Genomic DNA, 22,154 nt, shown 5'->3' with positions numbered 1-22,154 from the left:
ATATCAGCATCAGCAGAGATTGCTGAGGAAGTAGTTGAAAGGAAAACTAACAAGATGACTCGATGATTATTTAGAAACAGTAAAGAGAATTTTGAATTAGATATACTGTAACCTGGGGGTTTAATAAACTGCATTTTTGGTAGTTGAGTAGATACATCATAAACTTTCCATAACAGCACATTATTCAAGGCCTGTATCTTATGAAACTGAGTGGAACTGCAGAAGCAACAAACTGTATCACTGTTAGTCTGTTTTGAAAATATTCTTACAGTTTTGTCTCATGTGTTTTTCAGGGACAGCTTTACGGTGGATTTGAAGTTAACATGAGGACGACCAGAACCCCTTGGAACAGTGATTGAATTGGCAGGTGAGAAATGACACAAACCCAGAAGCCATCCTAATGTGCCATAATGCTTTCAGAAAACAGATAGATTGAAAGAAAATACTTGTTTTCGGCTTTTTTTCATGTCAGAGGTGTATGTGGTTGATTGAAACTCTAATTAGGAGACAAATATGGCATATTCTTATTCAAAACTGTACCTGAACCGCCTGAGAATAGACCTTTTCAGCCAGAATAAATCACTCTTATTACCGCTGAAAGCTGCACTTCTTCAAATGTGGGAACACAGCAGAGTGCAAAGGTGCCTAATTATTGGTGGATCGGAGACTATACTTTACCAGCATATATCTCTGTCTTCTGACCAATGAATGCTGGTCCTCAGCCCCCTTTGATCATGAAAAGGATTTAGTTGGGAACATAAATAAATGACGGAATTAATTTATGAACTTTGTGCTATTTCTGTCCCTGCACCTTACACAAATGTGTTGTGGCTATTTCATGAGTGAGCCTCAAAATACTTTAGTCACATTATATAAAAGTATATGTTTGCTCTATGCTATTTAGGGTTTGGTCAAAACGGCTTCTTTTTTGAAATGCCTACACTTAAGTTAAAGGATGTTGTTAATGAGCAATTGGGCTTTACTTTAAGAGGAGAACACCTTGAAAGTAAATATGAATTGAACATTTCTGTTCAATCCATAAAGACAGAATCATTTGTGGATTTGTAGCATGTTTAGCAGGTTGTCCATTGGAATAATATTTTTGGGGAAAATGGGGACATCATGAGAAAACCTTTTTTTTTCTAATATATTGCTCTTGGTCCTTAAAAATACCCAGACAATATGTGACTTTTTTACGATCATCAAGAGTATTTGTTCAACATATTGGCTCCCACAAGATAGCCTACCCCACTATTACACTTTCACAATCATGACTAACAGGTAGAAAATGTATTATGGTTAATATGAGCATATTTTGACTTTTCCCATATGTAAACCCATCTTGTAGAAGGAACTACTATCAGACTATTTTAGGCTTTTTAATCATTCTGTATCTGTATTTTCTTTTAGCCTTTGATACAAGCTTGTTCACAATGGCAAGGCTGCTGTACTATAACTTTTTTTTTAATCCAAGGCCAAAATACACACAAGTGCTGTGTATAGTATATTTAACAAGATATATGTTAGAGTCTGTGTCACTGCTTGGATTAATTAGTGAGGCCTTAACTTTACATTTTGTCTAGCAAGTTCCATTACTATATGTAGGAAAAGCATATGGTTGTCCCCCACATGTGGTACAGATTGTAGCATAGAGAACATAAATGCTGATGCAATGAATTGCACAAAAATACAGTTTGAAAACAATAAATGTATGTAAAAGATGAAATACCAAATTAATATCAGCTCCGTTACTAAGGGATTGAATCGCCTAGAAATTATTTAGATGATACAATGACAATGACAGAGAGAGATTCACAATATGTCTGTGGTTCCAGTGTGGCTAACTACATCAAGCAAAGTCTTCCGTATAGGCTTTACCCAATCACCTCAGTGAATGAGAAATTACCCACGGTTGCTTTGAAGTCTATGGAGAAAATGGAAAGGGAGTACGATATAAGGATGGAAAAATAAGGAGAACTGTATGACTCAAGCAGTGTTTCTATGCTGGTATCTCTTCTCTCATATTTCACCTTTGTGTCAGGTTTTTGGAGTGCACACAGAATCAACCACAGGTCTGAACAGTGCTAGTGGAACTCATGCATGTAACTTCCACTACACGCCTGCTCTTGGTGTGAACTACTATTGCTCTGTCTGGGAGCTTTTACTTGCAACCACTGTTACTCAAGGCTGATGATGCTGTTTTTCTGTGTTGGCCACATGTTGCCATCATTTTTTGTCTATTATCCCTATACCACAATATATCATTCTGGAGATTTCGATGCAGAAGCATATCAGACCCTGACTATGTGGCCTCTTTGACAATCTGTTTTGTCGAGATGGAAACTCACATATAAAAGTGATGATTGCCAGACCTCTTTGAAAGCTAAATGGCATTCATCTTATTCAATATGACTGGCATGAATAGTTGCTATTACTTCAAAGCTCCTTTTCATGTGCTGTTTCTCATATTTTATCCACCCTTTATATCTATGGTGCAGGAAATGGTGTTTCTGCATGAAAATTATATTGAATCTGTGCAATGGAATCAATCCACGATTTTTCTTTTTTGTCCAACAAGAATAATTACATTAGTCTCAGGTTGTGAAGAATTATTGAATGAGAAAACGATAACTCGTCATACACTATTACAGGACTATTGAAACTACGATTAAACAAACACCCACCTGCAGAGGCTGTCTGGGAGCATTACTGTTCTTTGCAAAGCAATCCAATAGTCTTGTAATATTACATTTATTTACAACCTAACACATTTATAAGAAAAATGTGTAAGCACAGTCAATTGAAGTCCTTAATAAAATGAGTGCACTCTGCTTTCTTTCCACCGTTTATTCTTTGAATTTTGAGTGGGTGTATGAATATGAAGGGAGAAAGAAAAAAAAATAGGGCTTGGTATGAAAGAGCGAGGATATTTATTATTTCATAAATGTACTCTTCTTTTGTAAGTCTTCTACTTTTTTTCTGGCAGAATAATTTAGTGAACTTACAGTGGTAAAAATAATAGTTCATACAATAACAAAATACTATGACGTAAGTTTTATAAAGTCCTTGATCAGTCTCAATTTGTGGTTATAAACACTTAGCCGCTGTATCATCCTGTAGTACGATAATAAAATCCAGCATTCAGAACTGAGAAGCCTCAAGGTGTTTTTTTTCCTGTGTGTATCGAATCAATAGGGGAATAAGAGTGTTGTTATTGTGAGCTCAACAAGGGCTCTAAATTGTTCAATGTTAACTGCAATTGTAATACAAATCCAACAATCTTCCAGCATGACCAAATAATACTGTACTGAGTCAATTGCCTAAACCCTGATGAGGAACACAATTTGTTTATTTTCATTTTTAACGACACACAAACCCCTCTGAAGACAAACACACACACATGACGAAGCTCAACATAATCTTTTTCTATTCTTAAATACACAAAAAATAATTCTCAAATCATCAAACAATACTTAGAAAATACAACTCAGCCACCCACACGCATAATTTCATATTCAAGTTCATCAAAATAAGGGATGGAAGTCTACTTATTGCACAAATTATTTGTTGTAATAACATGTTTCCAAACCACCAGAGGTCTCCCCACACTCAATGTTACCATATTAATGATACCAAGTGTCATTGTGGCCACATTTTCTTACTGTCAATTAGATAACTTGTCTAAGCATCTGACCTTCAGTCCAACTGATGTTACCAGTACACTGACACATCAATCCAGGAGACATTACAAGAATGTGTCCTTGAGCATGTCTACACTGAACAGATGTTGCAATCAGTCAAATGGCTTCAGAACAGAGGTGTAGTGTCCCAGTGTCTTTTCAAACGGATTTTAAGTGTACAATAATCAATCTCAAAGCCAGATGAATTAAATCACACTTTCAATCTTAACAGGCTCTTAATGTTATTATATTTGTTGACACTGTAGCCTCTGGTTTTGTAGATATCATCAGTGTGCTCTCTATCACCCTCTTATCTCACATGTTCTCTCAAGCCCCAAGCTCAATCACAGGGAGGCTGCGCTGCCTGGATGTCCGGGTTTGCAGCCTCTGAATGACCTCTGCGTGGCTCGGTCAGACTCCATGTGATGCATGCCAACCCTGACCTCAACCGGACACCGCAAAGACAGCGGTATAACGGACTGACTCCTTCATCCCATATCCTTGAAAGGGTCGTGGTTGGAAGCCATTTTCTGCCTACAGCCTCTCTGAAATGTTCACAGGGTGAAGAATGATTTTATCAATACCTCTTGTCACCCACAAGCCCCCACCGCCAACACACTGCTCAGTGTGAAACAAGGAGGCTGTTACGTATACAGCTTGTAAAGATTCTCACATGCTAAAAGCATACACCACGGACACGTTCTCCCATAGAAAAACACCTTCTGTTGAAAATCTGGGCAGTTGCTGCAAATCCTTAGAGTAAAGTGAATCGAAATACTGTACATAAGGACAAAATAAGAAATCAGAAAATCACAATTAATGACTCCATTTAGACATTTGCTCTACTGTATTGATACATACAGTATGTTAATACTTGTCCTTTATTGTAAGTGTGTGAACAATATTTTATTTTGCACATTCCTGCTTAGGTGCATGTACCAGCTCATAGAGAAGCATGTGTATATAACCTTGCATGTGTTTTCAAGGCCAGCAGCTCTAAACAAGCTGCACTTTAGTCTGCATAGGCCAATTGACATTACTGCGGCTCATTTGTCAGGAAAATGCTTGGCTCGGGGGTCATCTTCTGACTGAGGGGGAGGCCAATTGCTCTGTCTCTGTGTAGAACTGGGTGGCACCTGAATAACAAGTGTGATGCACTGAAATAATGATACACCGACTTCATCACGCTGTGGTGACACACCTCTATCTCTAGCGGATACTGAAACGTTGACTCACAAGTAAAGCATTGTCACTAATAATGTTCTCATTCAAAAAGAAAGAAAGATGCGTCATATTCAGCAGATGTTGGCAGAAATAAACACTGGGGAACTTGTGGGGGCTGACATTGACAATGTATGAGGTTCCAAAAAGTTGTAACTCACAACCTTAACTTTAAGAAATGTTATGTAGAAGCTTGAAACTTACAGTGTACATACTCTGAGAATGGACCTTTCCCTATAGGACTCATTGTGTCTAGTAGTTAAATTGTGGAAATGAACGATACTAACATTATTCTAAATGTTGTATTTGGTTCTAATATTTTAGGTAATTGCATTTTTTCAAACATTGTCAAAAAACCATAGACTGTATATATAAAGCAAAAAACATGTCTGGAGTTTTCCCATTTTTTACATTTGTTTGAACAAAAATGTTTGAGTTTACCATCTACGTGCAACCTTCAACTATAGATGAAAAAGGATAAACAAAAAGACATTACTAAATAGAGCGCTAAATCCTAACAACAGATAACTGACTGCTGCAGTGTCAGGCAGCAGAGTGTGTTAGAGTGTCAGAGAGCGAATCCTTCTCCTCCAGCCTTCCTTTTATCCCCCGTGATTAGCTGGAGTTGGGAACACCTGGGCAGAGGCGGAGCCAGGGGAAGATAAGGTGTGCCTGCAATACGGAGAGAGAACACCAGGAGGGGAGCACGTAACAATCGTGACATTCTGATCTTATGCGTTTTCTAAAGCTTTTCCGACTGCCAGTTCATATGCATTAACTGTAAGAAAGAGACTGAGGTAATAATTTACGCTGAGACAGAATGCTTACCTGTGGCTGACGTTACAGTGGCTCATTAGATGAGCTTGCGTCTTCCTCTGCTAATGGCTTTTTCCCCCTTAGTTTCCCCCTTCATTGTATACGTTTCCAATTAGGACTTTATGCTGATGTTAATGAGCTCGCTGAAACCTTTTCTGCCTTTTCCATGGTCACACCAGACTGAATTGAAGAAAAGCAAAAAACAGGAAGCACAAAACCTTTAGAAGTACATCCCTATCATGTATTTTCTATGGTTAATTTGTATATACTAGCTCCTAGTGTTAATTTAAATTGTATTTTTTAAATTATTTTTGATATTATATTTGTATCTTATTTGTACATTTAACTTGTGTAATGCTCGACACTGCTGTTGGAACTAAATCATTTCCCAATTTGGGATAATAAAGTATATATATATATCTGTCTATCTAATTATCCATGCACAGTGTCTTGACACTATTGATGTTATTGGTGAACCAAGGATTTAATCAAGGAACTGGAGAAAAAGCACACACAAATGGGATAAGATGTGGATTAGTGTGGGTATCATTGGAAGTCCTTTAAATGAAGATTGTTTAATTTTTACAGTAACTTCCCAATCTATTTTCATGGATGAATTGCTGTTTTTTTGATGAATCAAATTCATTTTAGCATCTTGTTATGGATGAGACAGCCAAGCTGTGAGTGGAAGCACGTCAGGCTGTGGGCAGGGGAGCAGCTGTCAGTTTGTCTCACTTGGCTAGTTAGCACCAATTCAAAGTACATGGCTTGTCTGTTTCACTTGGCTGGTTAAAACAAAATACACTGATAAAGAGCTACAGTAAGACCATCTTCAGTTTTTCCCTAGACAGTTTTATACACTTTATTTAATACAGGCATTGATCTGTATCTTACATGACTAATTTCCTTGTTTTAATTTAAATCAAAGTATTTTAAGTCACTGTCTATAGCCAAATAAGCTTACACAATATAAATGGAGCATATTGCCAGCTGATGAAAGCCTTTGCACTTGCAGTAATATACATTGGGTGTTTGTAGCGAGGCAAAATACCCTGCAAAAAATATTTAGCAAAATTAAAATGGACCTAAATCAAAACGCATTCAAAATGTATGAAATGTTTTGATTCTCAGTTTAATGGCAGTAATAATATTTCAACGTAGTGCAACTTTCATGCAGTGATTTCTTTAAGAAACCGGACTCAAGGTTGACTAAAATATCTGTTGCAAAAGTCTGGTTAATTATTCAGTAAACACCTACAGATAAATCCAGCTTGCTAAGCAAGTTTGCTGATGTGTTTACACATGTATGTGGTTGGTGCTATGTTAATGGGATCAAAAGGTTATCTGCAGATGAAACACTTAGTTCATTATTAATGGTGTGTGTGTGTGTGTGTGTGTGTGTGTGTGTGTGTGTGTGTGTGTGTGTGTGTGTGTGTGTGTGTGTGTGTGTGTGTGTGTTTTTGTTCTTTTTGTGAGAAAGACTTCCGTTAGCCCCTTATTTCTGATGCTCTCCTGTTGTGTATTAATGACTCAAATCCATCTAAATAAATCATTAAAGGTGTTGTTGGGAGAGTACCGCAATAGTAATTTGAGATAAATCACTTTAGTACAACTGGTCAGTATGAGGCACTCGAGGCTAAACAAAGAAAAGAGAAATACAAGTCTATTTGATAATCCTTATTGCAGTAAAATTCACTGCAGCATTTTGTAAAGACAATCAGGTGGCATTTATATATAATTGAGATATCATTTCTACCAGAGGCCTGTACTACGAAGCTGGATTTTCGCTTAGCCGGCTAACTTCAGGGAAATCTCGGGCTTTCCGGTCCTACGACGCTGGTTCTCTTTTTAGCAGGCTAGATTTCCATGGTAACTTATGCTGAGCGACAAACCTGCTCCGGAGCAGGTTAGGTGGCAGGCTAAGAGATCAACTCAGTGAAAGCACCGCCTGCTGACCAATCAAAGCTCCGTGTGCGGAGTTTAAAGCGATCAATTCATATTACAGGATAGAGGAAATACAGAAAAACTGCCGTTGCAGGAAAGACGGCCGGCCAAAATCAACTGACTGTGTGAACGTGAAAATTAATAGAATATCCCCTCCCATCTTCAGAGCAATCTGACTATTATAACATTAGCGTTAAGAAAGCTTACTTAAATATCTGCCACGACATAAGTAACCGGATCAGAGTAACATTAAGTACAGTCCGCGGCACTGTGAGTGCAGACGTCGATGTGTCCAATTATCATTCATATCATATCACATCATAATGTATCATATATTTCCTTATTTGAGTCAGCTTCTTGAGCCGTATCTGGCCGTGCAACACTCACAGTGTCACATACTGTATGCAGAAGTATTATTTTAAGCAACACATTAAGTTGACGAAACACTTGAGTCAAATGTAATTAAAGTCAGATCCACTCGTGTCTTGGACGGGGCAGTGATATCATAAACCTGTTAATGTACGCATTCAAACGCTTTTTCTTGTACCAGCTGTATTCACCTTGCAGGTGCAGCTATGTGGCTTTTATCCTGGATAAAGTGTTTAAGTCATGGATGTTTAAAGTTTGACTTCTTCATATTTGACTAATATTAAAGTTCACTTATCATTCAGGAAGTATGACGCTGCGCTGTCAGTACGCTTGTCCGTGTTTGAGATTGGTCGAATGCTCCAAATACCACCCCTTTCATGTGAACGCGCACCTAACTAGATAGGACACGGCTGGCTTGAGCGATCCACTTGATAACCAGCGTCGTAGGACAGTTTAGCCAGAGCGCGTATGTTTTGGATTGGGCCAACCGGCTAACTCAAACATATCCAGGTTAGGTTGAACCAGCTTCGTAGTACAGGCCTCAGATCAGCAAGCGGATAACATGTGAGATCCAGAAGACAAAACAATAAATTACTTAAAATATATTTAATTACAAATATAGAAGCAAAGCCGTTGACTCATGCTGAGTGACACGCTGTTTTCAGCTTTCTCATTTTAACACAACAGTCTCAGCAGTCACGCAGCACTTCCTGACACTGGCTCAAATGAGGATGCTGTGTCCTGTTTTCACTCTACTGAAATCCTGATACACAGCTTAAAAAAAAATTGTAAAAACAAAACTGAATGCAAAATATGGCATCCCAAAAAAAATAGCCATATGATATAAACCTTCATCCAATCTATTCATTGCAGTAGCGGTTGTCGATGTACTGCAATGTCTATGCTGTGAGACTGTAGATAAGAAAAGAGAAGAAGGCTTGTGGTGGGTATCCCTCCTGCACTGGAATCTATAAAGGATTCTGGTTTATATTTGGAGCTGATGCAAGATTGCTGGCATTATCAAGGAGTGACCTGATTTGATTTATATCTCATTAATCTCCATCTTTCTCTCTCGCTCTATCCATTTCTCTCTCCATTGCACACATGCCAACCTTCCTCTGACTGTCGCACATCTTCCTCTCTACAATCTCTTATCGGTCTACCCCCTCTCCATGCCATTCAGTGTGAAAGCCAAATCTTCTGTCTGTCACTCCTCACTAAAAGTTCATAATCAGTGGGCGCTCAAGCATTTAGTGTGTGCACAAGCCTTAGGACAAGCCCCTTTTCACTTTCCTCACCTTTAAAAAGAAGCCATGCAAAAACATGTTGTAGACCACAGAAAGAGAGCAGATGAAAATCACTCAGTGCTTTTTGCCAAGCAGTGGCTTCAACAGACCTATTTTGGGGGCTGTAGCCCTACTAAATAATTCATTCTTGCCTTTTCTGGCTGATTTATAATGCAAAAATACGATACGGACTCCAAAATTACTGTACCCATCAAAAGAGCTGGGAGGAGGCCCCAGTGGAAACTGCTGTGCTGCACAGTATGTGCATGGTGAATCTGCAGCTCCACAATTGGCCACAACAAATTAAAGAATGGTATGATGAAACATGGGACTTCTACAAGTAAAACATATATTTAGAACATCAATAGTGTAGAGACACTCGGAACTAGCTGAATATTTTCACTGCTTGTGAAAGATGGTAAGCTATTAGGGTCAGTGCTTCAGATGATTAAAACACATGTTATAAATAAGACCAGCTTGTAATTAAATATACGTTTGTGAAAGAGCTTCAGGTGTATTGCCCCCATTTATCTGTAGATTGATGGGCTAGATTTGTCTTTTTTTTCAAAATAGATAGATAGATAGATCGTACTTTATTGATCCCAAATTGGGAAATTGTTTTTGTTACAGCAGCATAAAAGGCATTTTACAATAAAACAAAATATACAAGAATAGAAATAAAATAAAATATAAAATAAAATATAAAATATACATGTCAAAATACAAAATAGAAAATATACATACAGATATTATATATATATATATATATATATACAAATATATATATATTCAAAATATATGGAATTATGGAGTATTAAATATGAAACAGATTATGTGTGAGTAAAATGTACAAGGTGGTTTTATTTCTAGAGAAACTATGGAGCAGAGAGTTCTCTTCCAGCCAGAGGTGATTTGTTGTACAGTGTTATTGCAGTGGGCAGGAATGTTTTCCAGTATCTGTCCTTGTGACAGGGGAGCTGCAGCATTCTGTTGGAGAAGGAGCTCCGTTGACTGTCCAGCTGCAGGTGGAGAGGATGGGTGGGGTTATCCATGATGGACAACAGCCTGTTCAGTGTCCTCCTCTCCACCACAGCTTCAAAGGGTTCCAGCTTGATGCCGATGACTGACCCAGCTTTCCTGATCAGTTTATTGATCCTGCTGGTGTCACCGGCTCTGATGCTGCCCCCCCAGCAGACCGCAGCAAAGAAGAGTGCACTAGCCACAACAGACTGATAGAAGATCTCCAGCATCTTACTGCATACGTTGAAGGATCTCAGCTTCCTCAGAAAATAGAGTCTGCTCATCCCCTTCTTGTACACAGCGTCAGTGTTGATCCTCCAGTTCAGCCCATTGTCTAAGTGCACTCCCAGGTACTTGTAGACCTCCACAACTGCCACATCCTCTCCCAGAATGCACAGGGGCAGAGGAGGAGATGTCCTCTTCCTCCTGAAATCAATGACCATCTCTCTGGTCTTGGCCACATTCAAAAGCAGATGATTTCTTCCAGTCCACTCAACAAAATCACCCACCAGCGCTCTGTACTCCTCCTCCCGTCCATCCCTTATACACCCTACCACTGCAGAGTCATCCGAAAACTTCTGCAGGTGGCATGACTCTGAGTTGTATAGAAAGTCAGAGGTGTATAAGGTGAACAGGAAAGGAGACAGCACAGTCCCCTGTGGGGCTCCAATACTACCAACCACCACATCAGACAGCACACTGCCCAGCCGGACGTACTGTGGTCTGTCCGTGAGGTAGTTGGTAATCCAGGAGATGGTGGACGAGTTTACCCTCATAGCCTGCAGCTTGTCACTCAGTAGCCGAGGCTGGATCGTGTTGAATGCACTGGAGAAATCAAAAAAGGTGATTCTCACAGTGCAACCCGATCCATTCAGGTATGAGTGAGCACGCTGCAGCAGGTAAATAATGGCATCGTCCACCCCCAGGTGAGGCTGGTAGGCAAATTGCAGAGGGTCAAGGAATGATCTCACCTGCGGTCTGAGATGGGCCAAGACCAGTCTCTCAAGCACCTTCATCACATGAGATGTGAGTGCTACAGGGCGATAGTCATTGAGCCCAGAAGGAGTTGTCTTTTTAGGGACCGGAACAACGCATGATGTCTTCCACAGCACCGGGATGGTCTCCAAGTGCAGGCTCAGGTTGAATATATACTGGAGAACAGGAGCCAGCTGGCGTGCACAGGTCCTCAGGACCCTGGGGCTGATACCATCAGGGCCAGCAGCCTTGCCTTGGTGGAGTTTTTCCATCTGACTCTGGACCTGTCCTGTGCTCACAGTGAAGCGGGGGGGGGGGGCTTGATGGCAGGGGGGATAGAGGGGGGGGGGGTCTGAGGCAAGATGAGCAGAGGGGGGGGGGGGGGGTCAGCGGCAATGTGAGCAGAGGGGGGGGTGCAGAAGCCAGGCTGGGTGGTGGAGGAGAGGTGTGAAGTGTAGGTGGTGAGCAGAGGGGGGATGTTGACGCCAGGCTGAGAGGAGGAGGTGAGGTGAGAAGAGGAAGTGGAGGAGACAGCAGCGGGCGGAGAGCTAAACCTATTGAAGAAGGTGTTCAGCTCGTTGGCCCTCTCCAGGGTGCCCACAGTCAGTCTGTCTCTCCCTTTGAAGCCAGTGATAGCCTTCATCCCAGCCCAGACATCCCTGCTATTGTTCTGCTGGAGCTTAGTCTCCAGCTTCTTCCTGTACGAATCTCTGCCCCTCCTCAAATTGTCTCTCAGTTGATGCTGGATACTCTTCAGCATTGATTTGTCCCCAGACTTAAAAGCTTCCTTTTTCTTATTTAAAAGAGTTTTCAGGTCACTAGTAATCCAGGGTTTATTGTTGGGGAAACAGTTGACAGTTTTAGCCGGTAATATTGTTTGTTCACAGAAGTTGATGTATTCTGTGATGCAGTCAGTCATATTATTGATGTCCTCTCCATGTGGCACACAAAGCACGTCCCAGTCAGTGGTCTCGAAGCAGTCCTGTAGAGCCTCATTAGCCCCTGGAGTCCATTTCCTCACAGTCCTGATGGATACAGGCTGCCTCTGCACCAGAGGGACATATTTAGGAGCCAAAAAGACGAGGTTGTGGTCAGATCTGCCCAGGGGGGGGAGGGCAGTGGCACAATATGCATTCTTGGTATTTGCATATAGAAGATCCAGAGTATTATTTCCCCTGGTGGGGCATTTCACATACTGAGTGAATGTAGGCAGAGATTTGTCCAGTTTTGCACGGTTAAAATCCCCAGTTATTGTTATGAATGCATTTGGGTGAAGAGTTTGGAGTTTGGCCACAGAGGAGTGAATGACGTCACCAGCCACCTCCGCGTCCGCGTTCGGTGGAATATAGACAGCAACTACGATGACAGAATAAAGTTCTCTAGGTAGATAAAATGGACGTAATCCCACAGCTAGCAGTTCAATGTCCGGGCTACAGAAACGCTCCTTCACAGTAACATGTCCAGGATTACACCATCGTTCGTTCACATACAGTGCAATCCCTCCTCCTTTCTTTTTACCGCTCAGAATAACGTCCCTGTCCGCCCGAACACTCGTGAAGCCGGGGAGAGCCGTGTTATTATCCGGGATGAGCGAGTGCAACCAAGTCTCGGTAAAACACATGATGCTACACTCACGGTATTCCCACTGCGTCTTCGTCAGCACGCGGAGCTCGTCCATCTTATTCCCCAAAGACCTCACGTTCCCCATTATGATGGCCGGTACACAGGGTTTGTACCTCATCTTCTTCTTCATCCTCAGCTTGGCCCCAGCTCTGCAGCCCCGCTTGAGCCTCCGAAGCTCCTCCGGGATGTCATGCCTGGCTCCGGGCAGCAGCACGGGTCGGCACAGCGCAATCAGCTGCTCACGCGTGTAAACAATGCCATCACTCCTCTGAGCATGGCTCTCCGACACAAAAAGTGAAAAAAGTAGCAGAAGAATGACCAGAAAACGTTCGAAGTAAAACGTGGCCATAGTTCGCTGCAAAACAAAATAAATATCCAAAGAAAAAAGTACAACTAAGAGAATAAAAGTAAACAAAAAGACAAAGATCAATAAAACACCGGGAGCTGCATGCAACAGGCAGCCACCAGCACGGCGCCTTACGCAAAATCATGTGTATCATAAGAAAAGTAACACTATATGAAGTGTATTCCTTTTTTTAACTCAACATACGATACGATAATACTTTAATGGTCAGATCAAGTCTGAAATTGGACTTGCATCACAGCAGCTCCATGAGATACACAATGAAATCACTTTCTGTGTATCTGATTTATGATGTTAGATGCAGCTGATAAGACTGAAAAGTGTGTACTTCCTGGATGAGAAGGACATCAGCCATATCAGCCATTGTATTTATGCAGTATTCATATTCATTAGTTTTGTCATGCAAAGAGTCTCTTGTTTGTATGGCTGCCAAATGTAATTCAGATTGGTCACCTATAAGTGATCTGATGGCAGATCCGGAGGAAGTGTTTGTCAGTGAAGAAGTGAAGAGCTGTTGTATTTACACCCTGATGTAAGGACTCATGTGACATGCGAAACTCTATACAAAGCCACATTTGAAAAAGCTTTCTGCACAGTGTTTGAGTCATACAGGCTGCACTGTAACTATGTTTTAAAATGCTGATTGTTCTCAACAGAGACATATGCACACATATTAGTATAAGGTAGTGCAGCTAGGGTACCCTTTATACCAATTAAAACAGTCGATCCACAAACCCTTTATTTTTCTTACAATAAAATTATTAAACACTGTTGCTTGTGTACCATTTTAATATTTAGAAAAATAAATGATGCTTATCTATTAATAAAGATTTTACAAAACAACCCATTATAGGTAAGGTTATAATGCTCAGTGCAACTCATTTCTCAAGTATCAGCCTAATTGCATTCCCTCAACAAAACCACATTGTTATTATTTGTTTCTCTCCTGGAATAAATAATTACGTCTGAAAGCAGAAGTGTAGGGCAAATCATTGAAAGCAAATATTCAACAATTACACCAATTGTATTGTATATTATATTCTTTGCAAGCTCTTGCGGGCCGGATTTGGCCCCCGGGCCTTGAGTTTGACACCCCTGCTGTAGGTGGTTGTTAATTTAAAGGTAATCCATTGCTGCTGTGTTATCAAGTACTAATGCTGCGTTGATATTGTTCTGTGAAAAAAAAGATTGGATCATATGGATTGAGATCATGTCATATTTTCGATGTGACATTTGCTAGATGTTGTGCTTATTCCTCCTCTGTGCTGCTTATCAGCTGTATGAATAACACTGCAGAGTTTCTTAGTTTGGTTGGCTACAGAGTGAATTGTTTCATAAACCAGAAATTAATTCAGACATTTTGCGAATTGTGCTTTTCAATTGTGTGCAGTCCTGATAATCTGGGTCAGGCTTTAGTACTCTCTGCCAGACAAAGACAAAACTGGCACTTGATAATCTGTTAGGACAAAAGTTTGAAAATTCATTATTATCTTAATCTGATTTTCCTTATCTCATTTCATCTAATTCTTTCACTGCACTATGTAAATCCATTTCTGCCGCTTTCATTGACGCATTGTTTTGCTTTGTGAATCAACTTCATCTATTCTGCTGCCATCATTTGGATTGCTGATTCATTGTTTATCTCTTTCAAGGTTGGATCTCTTAAAAAAAAGGAGGATGAGTGAATAATGGAATAAGTTTCATGGATTCCTTATTAACTGGGATCTGTTTTCATCACTCTAAACTTTGCAGCATATATTGTAAATGGTCATAAATAGTGTTGATGAAATTTCACCTTGAAAGAGCATTTTACTTGTCTCAAAACTAAGTCATTGTTTGTTCGAAATCATTTATATTCAAGAAGGTCAGTAGAAATCGCAAGCATTAACCTCATATTGTACTCTGGATTGAGCCAGTCAATTGTTTAATGCAAGGTTTAAATTCCTAACAAATTACAGCTGCCGTAAGGGAATGTGATTTTCAGCCTTCTGTGTGATCCCTGTCACATTTGCCTGGACCCCTACGTGGAAACACATTTCTTTGTTCACCCTCAGGCATTTCTGCTTAGAATTTAAATTCTGTAATTGGAGAATTAATGGAGTCAGTAATCAAGCAATTAATCAGTAGTTACAGAAACAGCCTGCCCGTATTTACGTGAAGAGCTTTCTGTTTCAGAGTAGGCTGTATGTTGATAATACTGTTTAGAAGCAGAAACTACTGTAATCCCACCACAGTTTTTATATTCTGTTCAGAAATTGCTACAACTGTTTTACTCCTATACGTTTGTATATTCACATTGTTATTGTCTCTTTGTGTGTTGTATTCACCATTAACCTTTGTGTTCTTTCATGTCCTCATTTGTGCAATTTGAAGGATCAGTGCTGAAAAATGATCCTTTTCAAAATGTCATAATCCCTTTAAAGTCCCATGTTTCTAAATGTGTTAATTTGTGTTCACAGTGTCAGTGACAATTGACTCCTGATAACTTTGCTTACTTTTGATTACCTTTTCTAAATATGACAGCTGTTTCACTTTATTCATCACACAATCCAAGAGAAACCATGCATCTCATACTGTACTGTGTGATTACTCTGTTTCTAGATTAAATGTATGTGTGTAACTGTCTGTCATATTTACTGTATCAATTTGCAGCTAAACAACAGTGTTTATTATTGTCATTTCACCTCTGGTTGTAACTCTAGCACTTTCTGTTGAAGATCAAATATGTTTTCCTTTATGTTAACATTGGTTTTCTCAATGTGCTCCACTCTCCTCCCACATTGAAAAACATTCAGGTCAGGTAGATTAGAGGCTCTATAAATGTTTTTTTGTATCTGTGCTAGCTCTGTGACTCACTTCAGACCTGCACAGTGTTTTTCCCTTTCGCTTAAAGAGGCTGTTTGTCCAACAACGATGACAAATAATATGTAATACATCCACCAGTTTTACAGGAAGCAAAACAACATTGAGGTGGTCAGAACTAACAAATTACTTACTCTACAAGGTAGATATATCCTAGGTTGACAGTGCAGGGAGGACAGTGTGCCCAGAAACAGAGATGGATATGAGGCATTCCAGCTGCAGCTGACTCACAAACCTAAATAATTCATTTAGGTCCAAACATTATAATTATTTTTTTTCAGAAGTGTTTATACAATTCTCAAAAAATGTATGTGGTAATTATTGATAATCTCTACAATTCTACAGTTTCTAATGTGTTTCCCTTTCGTTTTGTCTCTCTTTCATTCCAGTGAGCCCCAATCCTCATTCCAAAGAGTGAAAGACCAGTCAATGAATTATGAATGTTAAACAAGATGACCTCCTATCAGCAGCAGCAGACGATGCGAGGTCCTAGGTGGAACCGGGCCTTGTCCGACCCTTTGTTTGTGCTGCTTCTGGCCCTCCAGCTGCTGGTGGTGGCAGGGCTGGTACGTGCTCAGACGTGCCCCTCTGCCTGCTCCTGTAGTAACCAGTTCAGCAAAGTCATCTGCACCCGACGAGGCCTGCGGGAAGTCCCTGATGGCATCTCTACCAACACACGCTACCTGAATCTGCAAGAAAATCTTATTCAGGTCATAAAGGTAGACAGCTTTAAGCATCTGAGACACCTGGAGATCCTGCAGCTGAGCAAAAACCACATACGCAAAATTGAGCTGGGGGCTTTCAATGGACTGGCCAGCCTCAATACCTTGGAGCTTTTTGATAACCGCCTCACCACTATCCCAAACGGGGCATTTGAATACCTGTCCAAACTAAAGGAGCTTTGGCTGAGGAATAACCCCATAGAGAGCATTCCCTCCTATGCTTTCAACAGAGTGCCCTCATTGCGGAGGTTGGACCTTGGGGAGCTCAAGCGACTCTCATATATATCTGAGGGGGCCTTTGAAGGGCTGAGCAATCTGCGCTACTTAAATCTGGGAATGTGCAATCTGAAGGAAATTCCCAACCTTATTCCCCTGGTGAAGCTGGATGAACTGGAGATGTCGGGGAACCAGCTAACTGTCATCCGACCCGGCTCTTTTAAAGGGCTCATCCATTTGCAGAAGCTATGGATGATGCATGCCCAGATCCAGATAATAGAAAGGAACTCTTTTGATGACCTGCAGTCACTAGTGGAGCTCAATCTAGCCCATAACAATCTTACCCTTTTGCCCCATGATCTATTCACCCCTTTACATCACCTGGAGAGGGTGCACTTGCACCACAACCCGTGGAATTGTAACTGTGACATCCTATGGCTAAGCTGGTGGCTTAAGGAGATGGTACCAGCAAACACCAGCTGCTGTGCCCGCTGCAGCTCTCCATCCAACCATAAGGGAAGATACATTGGCGAGCTGGACCAGAACTACTTTCACTGTTACGCTCCTGTTATTGTGGAGCCCCCCACAGACCTAAATGTGACAGAGGGAAGTGCTGCAGAGCTGAAATGCAGAGCTAACTCCTTGACCTCGGTGAGCTGGATTACACCCAATGGTTCCGTCATGACACATGGCGCTTACAAGATCCGAATCTCAGTGCTGAATGACGGAACTCTGAACTTCACTAATGTTACCATGCAGGACACAGGCACATACACATGTATGGTCAGTAATTCTGCAGGTAACACAACAGCCTCTGCCACGCTCAATGTGTCCTCTACAGAGAACAGCAGCTTCAGCTACTTCACCACAGTGACAGTGGAGACCATAGAAACACCACATGAAGGCTTCACCACCGCTGTGCAACAGAAAGTGGGCCCTACACCTTCTGCTGGTACGTGGGAGTCTGTTTCACTGACCTCTACAACGACCACCACAGTCCGGACCCCACTGTCCACACGTGCCACAGAGAAGACTTACACAATCCCTGTCACGGAGCAGGGCGGGGAGGATTCGCTGAACGGTTTGGATGAGGTAATGAAGACGACCAAGATCATCATTGGTTGCTTTGTTGCAATCACACTCATGGCAGCGGTGATGCTGATCATCTTCTACAAGATGCGCAAACAGCACCACCAGCAGAACCACCACCCAACCACTCGCACCATTGAGATCATCAACGTGGACGAGGACTGTGTAACAGGGGGCCCGGGCATGGAGGGCCACCTGACCCTGCCGCCTCTTGAGCATGAGCACCTCAACCATTATAACGCATATAAGACTGCATACAACCATGCCTCCACTATGAACTCCATACACAGCTCAGCGCACGAACCTTTGCTAATCCGGGCAAGCTCAAAAGACAATGTACAAGAGACCCAGATCTAATTTCTTTTTTTTTTTCAAAATGAGACATTATAAAACTTGGAATAGCATAATGGAAGGACATTACTGACAGCTGGTTGTGTAACTGTGGCTAGAACACGGAGGAATAGACGTGTGTGTTTGGCAAATCAGTGGCTGGTGATGTTTATTCAATGACTTTGGGAATTAGGGTATGTCTACTGTTTCAAAAAGTGTCTTTACAAAACAGAAGTTATTTATTTAAGAAAAAACTATTGTGGTTAAATCAAGAAAAAACTGTATTCTGCAATTATTTTTTCAGCACCAAATTTTAGTTTTTTTGCCCTTCCTCTCATTTCACAGATTGGTTTACTAATATGCTTTTCAAACTCGGTTTGAAGACATCTGTTGAAGAAAACCTCCTAAAGTAAATTATTGTTCTTATTGGTAAACTGCTGTATTTGGATCAGATGAGATAGCAACTTCATTTCCCCATGTATCAAAGGAATCTAGACCACATTAGTGATTTTCTCCTGCTGTGGATTAAGTGATGACATCTTTTGTGACCATCTGTAATTGAGATTAATCAAACACTTGCTCATTTTTTATAGTAAGTGACAGAACTCTCAGTGATGAAATTTGATCATAATTAACTGTTTAATTATATCTGTCACATACATATAAGGCATTCTCTGCTCTGTCATCAATAGACTGAGGTTTAAATAAAGGAACTGTGTCCTGCGTTCTGCTGTTGTAAAAGTCAAGGGTGACTATTAGAAGTGCATTTTAGTTAAATTAAATTCTATTGATTTACTCTGAAGAAAAAAAACACATTTGTCTTTGTGTTCCTAATCTCAACTTGCTTTGACTCCAGTTCTGGTAGACGTCTTCTCATTATAATAAAGAACATTCCATTAATTGCATTAAGACTAATTTATATTCTGAGGGCCATGATCCTCGAGCACCATTAACAGGTACTTTAGATTCTTCATAATTGTGATTGCAAAAATAGGGAAATCTTGAATATAGATGCTGTTGAATTCTGGCAATAGTCCACTTCCTGTTTCCAATATATCATGGCCTCACTCTTTCCTTTCGGTGCTTTGTATTGTGGCATATGCAGATGATTGCTTTGAAGCCACCTTTTATATGCTGGGACCCCTTACCTCATATGCACTACTGCAGGAGTGCTGTCAGAAGCAGTCTGATGGAGTGAAGAAAAGATCTTAAACCCTTTTATACAACTGCCTGAGCACATTGCCTGTCATCTTTGTGCCATATTTCCACACGGACTGTGCCTGGCAGCCCCAGATGTACACCCTGCCCCTGCCAACCGAATGACTTGGCCCTGGGCAATGGGGCTTATGCTTTAGGGGTGAATGTGTGGGATTGGGCATCAACCAGATGTTTGGGTTGCACCTGCCTCTCTCCCTTTGCGACAACACAATTTCCATATTAATTGATGTGTCCATGGGCTTTGGAAGAACACGGCTCTGCAGGCACCCATCCACTGGAAACCATTTGAAAGTTTCCACTGTAGAAAAAAGTGTCAGGCACCAGAGGTTAGGCAGACATTTGTCAGATCCAAAACTGAGGGAGATGCCCCAAGGTTTATGTTTGAGGGAATAATGGCAGGTATTGCTTCCTTTACAGTAATATGTAATGAGAGGTTAAGCCATTGTCACACTTAATTCAGTTTGTGTTTAATTATAGATAGATATTGGTATGCACCTTCTTTGGGGTCACCATGAACTCCACTAACAGAATGACAGAAATGGTGGATACACAGCAGAAATAAAGTATCAACATATCAACTGAAACATCTGAAAGACCCAGCTGCATACTTTAATATCTGCTGTCCACTTGTATGTTCATTTGGTTTCAAAGAGTAACATTTTACCATTTTGTTTGCTAAAATAGAACACTGTCAAGCTTATATGCTGTATTTTTGTTAGTCCATGCATGTTACAGCACCCACTACCCGCCCTTCTAGAAGTCAAAACCACACACAACCATTCTGGCTCGCCTTCCTCTGATCATCTTTAAACAAAGCAGAGTACAGATGAGTTTAACAACAGTTCACTGTCCCACATTGCATAATAAAGACAATGAAACTAAATTAAATCTATCTATAAACCTATTACAGCCAGCTTTAAAGCCTACATGGATTGAGTGCTTTATACTCTAAAGGATTTTTGACCTAAAAGACAAATAGGCTTCTTCCCTTAGCTTAGTCAGTATTTTCCAAGTTGGGAGAATAAATGAGAAACAGTAGCAGTCCTCATGACTAGGATATGAACTATCATGGCTAGGATATGAAAAGTGAAGTAAATTGAACAACAAGATAATAATCTAAAGCACTATTCCCACAATACTCATGAAAGCAGGGCTCCTACTCTGTGATACAATTAATTGCATAGATAATATTGGGGTTAATAATGATGTAATCTGGTAAGTAAACATTTCAATAACACTTCACATTTCACCTCAGGTCAGTCGATAATTATAGTCCCATAGGAAACAGCAGCATTTTATTTCTTTTTTTCCAGCACATTTTTCTTCTTCTGCCATGTCAGAAATGTTGGAAGTCTTTCATGGAGATTATTAATTGGAGCTTTAAAACTATCTGGGATGCAAATTAAGGAGGTTATCGTATCCACTCAGTATGGAGACCCACTAATCAATTTGCTTATCAAGATATTTTTGGAGATGTTTCATTACATTGATTTATTCACTTTGAATGTGCTGCATATAAGATTAATGTGGGGGGTAGATTCTTAACATGGGGTCCCCAGATAGTGTAGTCCATACGGAATGATATAATTGATTACCCTGTATCAAGCTTTCGCCATCACCCCCTTACACCATTTTCCCCAAAATGGCACTTCTGTGGAGTTTGGCACATTTGTAAACCATAGAAAGACATGGGTTTGTGTCCATTAGTCTGTGTTTGAGTTCCTAGTGGTGGGATGTGGATCACAATTCTGCTCAGTTTACATAAGAGTGTTACCATCCTCCCTTTTTGCCTTTAGTTGGAGGTAAATTGTCTGAAAATTTAAATGGTAAATTTGTTGCATTTTAGTCGAGCTGTCTCATGTATGTAAGATATCTAAATATTGTTGGTCAATATTATTTTGTTCACATTATTTTCTTTTTTTTCTGAGAGGGAATGCTGTTTTAGTGGTAGATTTATATTAAAAATACATTTTGAGAATAAAAACAAAAACATTTTGATTTTACATGTGCCAACAACTTGTTCTAAAAGTGAAAACGAGAAAAATGCTGTATAAGAATATCAGATTGATTTTCATGTAAACATTCTTTCATGACCTTTAAAAGATATGGAGATCAATCATAGAGACCAGAGTTTGTAGTTCATACACAAAATATGGTTAAAAATAAACTATTGTTGTTTTTCTGTATTGTCTGATTCTTGCTTTCACCCCCTGTGCCACGAGAGTATTGATAGAGATACAACATTGAAATTCTCATAACTAAACTATTAAATAGTTACAGATGGAGCATCTTATTTCAGACTCCAGCTTACTGCTTCCTGCCTACTACCAGCCAGTTACCTGCCTAAGACCTGCCAAAGACCAGTATCTGGGAATGTTAAGCCCTCCCACTATTTTCCAAGAGGGCGTTGCCAGATTTT

The 22,154-nt window shown here is 40.4% G+C and overlaps 1 protein-coding gene across 2 annotated transcripts in view; it reads left to right on the top strand.

Moving 5' to 3' along the window:
- lrrc4ca (leucine rich repeat containing 4C, genome duplicate a) overlaps positions 1-21,916 on the top strand; it is a 56,952-nt gene extending 35,036 nt beyond the window's left edge. For both annotated transcript variants that reach the window (XM_034141655.1, XM_034141654.1), the window contains exons 2-3: positions 294-367; positions 16,550-21,916. In XM_034141655.1, coding sequence (XP_033997546.1) covers positions 16,601-18,544 — 1,944 coding nt within the window. In that variant the 5' untranslated portion in view covers positions 294-367; positions 16,550-16,600 and the 3' untranslated portion in view covers positions 18,545-21,916. The remainder of the gene's footprint in view (positions 1-293; positions 368-16,549) is intronic.
- The last annotated feature ends 238 nt before the right edge of the window (positions 21,917-22,154 follow it).

The sequence above is a fragment of the Trematomus bernacchii genome, unplaced genomic scaffold (assembly GCF_902827165.1).
Source record: "Trematomus bernacchii unplaced genomic scaffold, fTreBer1.1, whole genome shotgun sequence".
NCBI lineage: Eukaryota > Metazoa > Chordata > Actinopteri > Perciformes > Nototheniidae > Trematomus > Trematomus bernacchii.
The sequence above is the reverse complement of the archived record's forward strand: the minus strand, read 5'-3'. Positions and strand labels throughout refer to the sequence as shown.